This window comes from Coptis chinensis, chromosome 2, assembly GCF_015680905.1.
Source record: "Coptis chinensis isolate HL-2020 chromosome 2, ASM1568090v1, whole genome shotgun sequence".
In the NCBI taxonomy this organism is placed as follows: domain Eukaryota; kingdom Viridiplantae; phylum Streptophyta; class Magnoliopsida; order Ranunculales; family Ranunculaceae; genus Coptis; species Coptis chinensis.
In genome coordinates, this window is record NC_141457.1 from 66,852,749 (window position 1) to 66,862,924 (window position 10,176).

At 38.1% G+C, this 10,176-nt stretch overlaps 1 protein-coding gene across 1 annotated transcript; it reads right to left on the reverse strand.

Annotated features, from left to right (window-relative positions):
* Nucleotides 1-8,246: 8,246 nt before the first annotated feature.
* Nucleotides 8,247-10,176, reverse strand: LOC147517290 (uncharacterized). Its single transcript, XM_086593546.1, has 3 exons — nucleotides 10,165-10,176; nucleotides 8,809-10,078; nucleotides 8,247-8,665 (listed from the first exon to the last, which is right to left on the reverse strand). The coding sequence occupies exons 1-3, from the start codon at nucleotides 10,174-10,176 to the stop codon at nucleotides 8,247-8,249; spliced, it is 1,701 nt and encodes a 566-aa protein (XP_086449672.1).

The following is a 10,176-nucleotide window of genomic DNA, read 5'->3' on the forward strand; positions in this document are numbered from 1 at the left end:
TTTCGATCGGTATGGATTGAAAGAGATGAAAGTTCGACCGCGACCTTATCCTTGCTTTACTTGCACTTTCGGATCCGAAAAAATAGTGGATTTGTTCAAATTTGCTCAAGCTCCGTCCTTTCTTCCTAACTTTTCAGTTCTCAAGGTAAGACCTTTTCAGTTAGTTTATTTGTTCATTTTTATTGTTCAAGCTCTCACTCACTTGTCAGAGCATTTTGCTGCTTCACTCCCTCTCTCAAATTCTCGATTTCTCTCCTAAATAGTAACAGAAAAATCTAACCCCCCAACAAGAGTGCCCATCTTCCTATTATGTTTTTAGGGTAAAAAATGTTTTGAGTTGAAGAGGGGTTAGGGCTGAATTCATCTATGATCTTTGTTGCTTTGATTGCACTTTTGGGGATCTAAGAAAGCTATGGTTCTTTGAGATTTTGGCATCGATCAAAACGGGCCGGTATGACTTTATTTTTGATAAAAATCGTCGACCCTTCTCCCTCCTTCTCATAAACACTTGCATATAAATAACAACTCCATTTTTCATAACAACTCACACTTTCCACTCATCTCAATCAAACCACCTCGGAACTTCAGCTCAAAAAACTCTCTCTAACCACACCATTTAATAAACCATTTCTTGTTTAATAAACCATTTCATAGTAAAAGAGTTGAATGTTTATCATCATCGGAAGAATCGGGGAGGAGGAGTTAGTAGTGAGAGTATTAAGGGACCGATCATTGTTGGTTCCGAATTTACGTTGTTTTCAACCGGTCGTGGAATTGATTTTTATATAAACTTGCTCTTGTTCCTATGAAGGAGTACCCTTTCTTTCTTGCTCAATTCACCACATTCGGGTAATCTGTTTACGTAATTGTTTTTTTATTGTAGTGTAAAAATTGTTTGTGCACCAATGTATATTTGTGCTCATGAGATTTGTTTGAGTTTTGGGACTTGGGTATTTTTCTTTGGTTGTGAAAATTAAGTTTGAGTGTATTTGGTTTCATAGACAGCTAGATTGTACAAAGTGTATTTGTATCAAGGTGGGAATTGGAATGTTGGTTAAGATAAATGTTGTAATTGCCCTTTCACTAATGTTTTACTTCTTATATGCGGTATGTTGGTATATACTTTCCCATCTTGTTCGCAAGATATTGTCTTTGGACTTCGTGACGAAGGAAATGCTATCCCTTCCCAAATCTTCTTTTGTGCTAATTGGTATTCTAGAAGCCCTTGGACTTCTTTCTTTGGGATGTCTCATCGGAGGTATATCTGAAACTTAGATCGTAGTTAGTATTACACTTAGCGAGGCGATTCACGATTAAGTAGAGATCATTATTCAAATTCAATGCTCCAGATCTAACTGAAATGTATATTCCATTTTGTTCCTGGGGTTTATTGATACAAGTGAAACTTTGCTTTTATATAAGTCGATATCGAGCACCATAAGCAAAGAGGCGGTTGTTCTCCTTTGTTGAGCTTTTAAAGGGTGGAAAGGTACAATTAGTTGGTGCATTATTAATTTTTGTGTACTAATGAGTTTTGCATACCCCTTTTCAAAGAATGCTTCGGGACCGCCTATACCAATATTAAGTCGTGATGTTGATTTGTAAAGTTCAATTCACTTTCTTCCAATTTGCAAAGAAGACTTAGATAGTAACATACTCATTATGACCGGCAAAGAGTACACGAGCTCCATCTTCATTTTATGTTTTAGCTCTTAAAATGGCATAATTGTTCATACTCTTACCGACATTTAAAATGAACAAGTGTTACCCAATTATACGGCCATAGTTAGACTCAAAAAAGTTAGTTATGTCTCGATTTATCATATAAAAAACAAATGAATGAAACCTGGTATATCTTTCCTGTACCAAAAAATTGTTGAATAAACTTGGAATCTGATTGCTCATTCATTGTTTACTCCATATAAGTGTGATGTTCTATCTTTATTGTCTAATGGGCCTTGTTAGACCAACTTGTCTAATGGGCCTTGTTACTACTACTATGGAAGTTGGTTTGAATTTGTTAGGTGGTTCTGATGCTGCTGCTTCTTTATCAATAGTTTCAAAAGCTCAAGTACTAGTAGTTGAGCAAGCTACTACTGACCTTGACTTGGGTCTTGGTTTGAGTCTTTGTAGTAGTAGTAGTAGTAGTAGTAATAATACTAATAAGACATCATGGATTCTTTGGTGAATATGGAAGAATCTTGATTTGCTAAAGATTTTGGTTCTTGTATTTCTTCTTCTTCATCATCTTCTCGTAATAATAATGCTTTGTTATTAATCATCCTTGTTCACTTAAAACTCCTTTTTCGGTACTAAAAGACTTCTTGCCGATCCACCGGGTTCTTCTTCTCCAAATGGCGTGTCGTAAACTCATTTTCCATTATTGGTTTTCTTTGCTTGTCAAGAGTGTTACTTTATCATCGTATTTTGCTTTCGGTGTTCATAAATTATTCTTATTTTTCTCGTCTTGTGTGATTTGTTGATAAGATATAATAATTTATTTTTATTTTTGTTTTTTTTTTTTTTTGCCCTGTCTGAAATTTCCTATTTTTGGTGTTTGAATGGACTTTTTTTTAGGGTCTATTGGAATTACTAGTATTACAATATTAAAGACTCTTAATTTGTTGGTACTTGATCAGGTTGTGGGGTGGCCACCTATTAGGACTTATAGGATTAACAGCTTGGTTAATCAAACCAAGAATTCCTCGGTCGATGAAGACAAAATGGTCATTGAGACTAATAAAAATAAGGATGTTACAAACAAGAAATCTGATGAAAGAAACAACAACAATGGCAATGTTCGAGGAAGAAAGGTCATCTTGGGAGTTCTCTCGTTTGTCAAGGTTAACATGGATGGAGTACCAATTGGGAGGAAGTTGAATTTTAATGTGCATGCCTTTACGAGACTCTTGCCCAAACATTGTAGAATATGTTCTTCTACACAAGTACGACCTTCTTCGCCGCCGCTACTACTATCGACTTCATAGGTAAGTCATTGTTGTGGGCTTGTAACCGCGGAAATTATTATCTTTGTCAATCACTAAATTGCTAGCTCGCTAGTTTTGATTTTGAGTTGTTCTGTTGCACCATTTCAGCCTGGTTCCAATAGGCCAACCGGTGTATATCCGAGCTTTCTCTGCGGGGTGCGCCCGCATCCTCATGGGACAGCGGTGCCCCCTCATGTACCACGAGAGCCCTCATGGGCGGCATCAACACCGCCCTCATGCTCGTGCTCAAGATCCTCTTGATCCTCAACCACAGCGCTAAAATTCGCAGCAGCCCCTCATATCGAAGCAACCCGCGGTGGTTGTTTATTCCACACGGGTTAGTATGCAATGTGCAAAGACGTGGTCCGTTTATAGTTACAAAATTGGATGCAGTGAACGTTATTATGGAATTGCCGTAAACTACTTGAAGTCATGTTTGATTTATGGCATCTTCGTCTTTTTTCATTCTTTTCATTGTTATCTTCCGTAGGGATCCTTCAACAAGACGGGGTTGGTGGTCTCTTGAATCTACCAAGGTATTCGACCTATATACTCTCGAATTGCCAGTCGAATTCTAAATCTGTTTCGCTAAGGAACCAAAGAGAGTTTACCAAGAGTGTTCTTGGATGGTATGTTATATATATTGGCGATCTTTTCTTTGTCTATATTTCGTAGGCAGTCCAAGACTTTCTTTGGTAACATTTTTAGGGTTTACTGAAGGATGGAATATTGGTGGAAGGTTTGTTCGGAAAGATGTGGAGCGACTAATCGGTAAGTATCTGAGGAGAATCAAGAAAAAACAAGTAATCGGAAGCCTTCTTTAATAGGGCAACGGGAGAGGCCGGTACAAATTTGATTTCTTGTGACGCTTATACGGAGCAGAGAATTCTCGGTATTATGGAGATTGATTTCTAGTTGAACCTTAGAATTTTGGTGATATGATACAAGATTTTGCACGCGTGCTCTATAAACTAACTGCACTAGAATTTTTTTTTTGTAAAAAACTGTACTAGATTCAAGTAAAAAAGTACAAATAAGTAAACTACTTGAATTGGCGGAACTGAGATATCAAAACTTAGAACTAATGTTCTCAAATTTCAGCAAGCAGAATCAGCTACTTGCTCAAACAAATGCAATGATAACAATAGTTAGTATGCTTTACCCCTTCTTTTTACTATATGTCTTTGGATTACTACGTTTGGCGATGGATGTAACTCTACTTTTATTTGATTTTGCAGAACGCACTTTCGTGATAAAGACAGGGGTAAGCATTTAATGTTCTAATTTCTCTTTCTTTGGATCACATGCTTTTAAGAGATGGGTTTATTAATTTTGTATTTTTCATTTACAGATAAAAGTTCTCGGCATGAGCTTGGCTGTAAAGGAGCTTTGCTTATAATAAAGGATGTGGAACTTCGGTCAGTCTTGCTTATTATACCCTCTGTTTTATGCTTTTTGAGGATCACCGCCAATATTGTGTAGTCCCATTAACATAGAATGCTTGTTTCACGGAGAAAGTAAAGAAAGAACCAGGTCAAATGCCTCAAACAAACTAAGGTATTTGTGATTTTAATAGAAATTAAAAGTTGCAATGACTCTGGTCGATATAAACACGGTGGAATCATAGATACATTTGCCAACTTTGTATGGGAACCTACTGTTGTTAAGGTATTCAATGTTCTTTTCCCATGTTGTTTTGTTCGGTTTCTTTTTTACCTACATTGGTCGTGATTGCAAATGTCTCGGATAAATGCTATAAATGCGACAACAGAGGCAAAGCTTTTTGCCTAATTCTAAGTGTGGACGAGACCGTGAAGAACCCGAATGTAAGGTTTTCTCCAGCTAGTTGTATGGCGTTTGTAGTGTTATCTATCAAACATGTTACACTTTCGGCCAAAAGTTCGGTGTCTTCATATCCCAAGAGTTCAGTTGTTCAAATTTCTTCATTTATTTCTTTTTTTCATTCCAATCGTGCCATCCTTGGTAGTCATAGTGTTTTTAATTTTTCTTTGCATTGTTATTTTCTAATGGCTATTCATTGTATTGATAATCCAGTCGGAGAGTGCACAAGGAGATGCTACTGCTAGAGCGATGGGTTGAGGGCATGGCGGGGCAGGTTTCTGTGGCCGTGGAAGGGGAATGCGAAGGTGTTGAGCTTTTTGGGTTTGAAGATGCCAAGGACTTCCTAGAGTGAAAGGAAGATTTTGAAAGCAAGGGTGGTTTGTTTCGTGGGAAGTTTGTTTTCTGTCCTTAATTTTGTTTGTTTCAGTTTGGAGTGAGTTTGTAGCTATATATATATTTGTCTAAACCATTCTTGTATTCATTGGTTATTGTAGGTTTAGCTGGTCTCGCTACAAAATATGAGAAATTATTATTTTTTTATTAGCAACCCATCAGCAACGGTTTATAACCGTTACAAATGAATTTTAAATTATTTTTTTTTAAAATTAACTAACAACTTTGCAACGGTTGCAAACCGTTGGTAAAAATTATTTCTGTTTGCAACGCTTTTTAAGCGTTGGAAATTTCTTTTTGCAACGCTTTGAATTTCTGTTTGCAACGCTTTTTAAGCGTTGGAAATTTCTGTTTGCAACGCTTTGAATTTCTGTTTGCAACGCTTTTTAAGCGTTGGAAATTTCTATTTGCAACGCTTTTTAAGCGTTGCAAATATTTCCAACACTTTACCGACGCCATATTTGCAACGCTTTTAAAAGCGTTACCAAAAATTATTAGCTTTTTTTGCCGTTGCAAATAGCCCTGTTATGGGTGTAGTATATCACACCGGCGACTTCCTTTTATTCGTGGAAGACATTTAGCCTTCTCACTTTTGATAAATGGCTAATAAATTGAAGAAACTTCCCCGCCATTTGTGGTGCTAGTGAAAGGGCAGGTTGGTGCAAAGAAAGCCCGGTTCATAGTCGGGTAAGAGGAATGAAAGATTATGGAGAAAAGCGGATGAAGATAGAAGGGATCTCAAACTATCGCTTTATCTTCTTATCTTTGAACCGACCGCAGCTCTTGTAAGCGCTTGTCGCGGCTACCGGGTACTACTAGATCAATGACAACTCATTGTTGGGGGCTATGACTAGAAATAAGGGTCTGTTCGATCCGCCGCTCGCTCTAACGTGGATCAGTTGTATCTATCGTGGAAGGCAGTTAGTCGCTATAGGTATAACCACCTGGGTAGTACGTACGGGCATAAGTAGCGACCTAAGTAGTATGAGCATTATGTTTTAGCATAGTCCTGTAAGCCGTTGATTCAGGTGGTTATCCTGAAGCTTTATCTCCTGCAGCAAAAAATGATGCAATGCAAAGGCTAGGATAGCTAGAGTAGGGGTGGGCGGGGTAACCAGTAAAACACATAACTAGACAAAATTCAAAATTCTTACCATAATTAGTCTGCTCCATGTCGTCCTCTGAGTCACTTTCGGACAAGTTCAAGTTGTTTTGAGATGGAGTTCCCATGAAGGCTGTTGTACATATTGTAACAAGTCCCAGAAACTCTTAATATTCAAAACATGCATTTTTCAAGTATTTAAAACATGATGTATCAAAACACAGATATTGCATAACATTTAATCTATCAAAACAAATCAGATAAACAAATCAGAAAACATGATATCCATTTATAATTATGTAACCTGAAAAATCAAACACAGGTATTCAGAATTCAAACACAGGTATTCAAATTTTAAACATAGATTCAAAATTCAAGCATAGTTAATGTAGATAAGCATTTAGTTAAAGTGAACTAATTCCTTTTTTGTCTTTTCTTCCTCCTAGTGTCTTCAACAACCACAAACACATCGTCTGGATCGTTAAAAATCAGATCATCTGTGGATGGTTCAAGGTTACTAGGCTCCGCATAAGAAGGATCAACTTCAATTGGGTCATCAGATAGAAGACATGTTTCATCTTGATCACAATACACCTTTCTTGGGACTTCCAAAACCACATGCCAGTCGGGATCTTTTGGATCTTTAGAGTAGAAAACCTGAGAAGCTTTATCTGCAAGAATGAATGGTTCGTCACTCATATTATCTGAACTAATTTGATTTGACAAATTTACCAATTTAAGGTTCGCTTCCACATCTAGTTTCACACCATGTCTAAGTTTAACCCATTCACACTTGAACAAAACAGGCTGGTACCCATCTCGATACTTCAACTGAATGATATTCGTAAGAACACCGTAATATTACGCAACATCTTCTCTTTGGGTTCTTATCCTTCGGCGCTAGCCCGGAATGTAGTTGGACACTCTGTGCAAACACCACTATTTTGGTTCCGCTTATTCTCCTGATAGTCTTTTGTAATAAAGAGGAAACCATTGACACAATACTTCTTGTACGCCATGGCACAGCTCACTGGTCCCGCCACTATATTTTTGAAAGAATCTTCCTCTATGTCTTCAAATTAACTCAGCTGTCTTCTCAACCAAGGAATGAACTTCGTCGTCCATGGACACCTTATATTGGCCCGCTTCCTCCTCCCCCCATTAATCGCCACGAGCTTCCAAATCTGATAGGTGTACTCCCTAAATAAGATATTACGTTTATAAATATATGTATTAGTTAAAGCAATAGTCTGTTTAAGTATATAGAAGTTATAATTTCAACTTTTAAAATTTAGAAATACATACGTGTACCACCAATCATATCTTGGATGGCTTTTCAGTACCCAATTGCGTGCTTGCTCATATTCAACACCTACCAAATGATAAGTATGACCCAAACCAACTGGGCCAACTTCATCAGCCCCATCAAATTCACTATCAAACACATCTGATGGTATTACTTCTTCAACACTAGACTTTCGCTCAAGCTTCTGGAGAAGACTATTCCCTCCTTTGTAACCAGTGCAATAGTTCATGGTTTCCTCTTTCAAGTATCGCTCCGCGATACAAACTTCAGGACGTGCCTTGTTTGTAACATAATCCTTGTAGACCTTCATCATCCTTCAAAAACTTAAGAATTTTATAACATAATAAATTAACACAAACCAACCATGAAGCTAAGTAAACAATCTTATTAGTTAGAACTACCTTTCAAACAAATACATCCAACGATAGAATACTGGTCCACACATACGAGCCTCATACTCTAAGTGAATAGGTAGATGCATCATTATTACAAATACCGATGGAGGACAAATTTTTTCAAGCTCACATAAAGTCCTGACCATACCCCTCTCAAGTGCATGCAAAGTGTCAACATCAAGTCTCCTCGAACATAACGCACGAAAAAATGTGCAAATACTCTAGATCACATGTCGGACTTCCTTCCTATCTCGATATGCATGTTGGATCAGCATTGGAAGCAAATGTTGCATCAAAATGTGATAATCATGAGACTTCATTCCACTCAAATCCTTCGCACCGCCTTGGACAATATTCTTCCAGTTACCACTAAACCCAACAGGTACTTTGAGATCTCTTAAGCTCATAAGGAACAACTTTTTCTCCTCCGCTCGAAGCCAAAACACCCCAGGCTTCATAACCTTCTTACCATTTTGATCACTCAACCAATACTTCCTTTTAATCCCAAGAAGTTGCAAATCTTTGCGTGCATTGGCGTTATCTTTTGTTTTTCCTTTTGTGTTCAACATCATAGCAATCAGGAGTTCGCAAACATTTTTTTCAATGTGCATAACCTCCAAGTTGTGACGGATAAGAAGCTCTGCCCAATATGGAAGCCTAAATAATATCGACTGTTTGAAAAAACATGTCCCATCCCCGTTGTCCTCTTTTTGTTTTCTACCGCCCTTCCTTTTTCTTTTTTTTTTCTTTTTCCATTCCCCTTTTCCTTCTCTTTGCCTTTACCCCATTGCACTTTCAGATTCTGTGTCATTTGTTCAACTTGCAGTCCGGTCAATCTCAAAGGCTGTCCTCTAAGCTCTTCAGTCTTGTTAAAGGTGCTTGGTCTAGTGTCCATCCTACTAGCATCTGACGAGGGCAAGAATCGTCTACTATCCATGTAAGCAAATTTCTGGCTATGTTGGAGTCTCAATGAGGAGGTATTTGGACCACAAATGGGACAAGCATATTTGCCATGGGTTCTACAACCAGATATGTTACCTAACGCAGGAAAGTCATGGATAGTCCATAACAAAACTACGCGCATATTGAACATCTTGCCTCTATTTTGCGTCCCTTCACGATCACCCGGTATTCCACAAAGATTGCAATTACTTAACAAGAGGTGTAAATATATGTTGATATCCTTTCCTGGTTGTCGTGGCCCTTCAATGAGTAAAGAGAGCATGGTAAATTTGGGTTTCATGCAAAGCCACGGAGGAAGGTTATAGGCAACACACATTACAGGCCAAGAGCTGTATAATGTGCCACAAGTTCCAAAAGGATTGAAACCATCCGTCGCTAGTCCTAATTGAACATTACGAGCTTCAGCTGAAAAGTCTTTATACTTCCTATCAATTAATTTCCAATTAGATGAGTCAACTGGATGCCCCATCTCTCCACCTTTCAATCGATTTTCCGAGTGCCAACACATCTCCTTTGTCACCCATGGTACACTATATAACCTCTTTAACCTCTCCGTAATTGGAAAGTATCGGAGTATCTTTGCTGGAATCCTAATATGTTTCTTCCTTTGTTCGATATCCGCATATTTGTACCTCGACGCTCCACACGTAGTACAAGTATCCCTCCAATCATCATCTCTCCAAAATAGCATGCAATCATACGGGCAAGCATCAATTTTCTCATATTTAAGGCCCAACTCTTTTATTAATTTTTCTGCCCTATAAGTATTCTCCGGAGTCTTGTTGTCAGGTGGAAAAGCCACACGAAGTAATCCGAGGAGTCCCATAAAACTCTTGTCTGTCCACCCATGTGTAACCTTTAACCGAAACAACTTGACGACAAATTTCAAAACTGTAAAGTCCTCACAATCAGGATATAAAGGACTCAAAGCCTCACGAAAATTATCGGACTCAATTGTGTCAGGCTCTTCCTCAACTATAGGATCTTCCTCAACTATTCCTCGAGCACCATTTGTTGAACATTGTTCAATAACAGCATCCAAGTTATCACCGTCAAGTTTTTCTACGACGGTACTGAATGCAACATTATCCTAAAAAAAGGGGAAGTCCCCTCCCACCTCAAAATTAGTGGAATTTGACCTTCCACCCCTTTCAAATGCCACACTTGGTGGCTAACTTGTTTCTCCAT

Bases quoted from the DNA above. Each gene is read 5' to 3' on its own strand.
- LOC147517290 (XM_086593546.1), bottom strand. The intron at 8,666-8,808 runs GTAAAGGCAAAG...CATATTGGGCAG, and splicing joins GAATCTGAAAGTGCAATGGG to AGCTTCTTATCCGTCACAAC.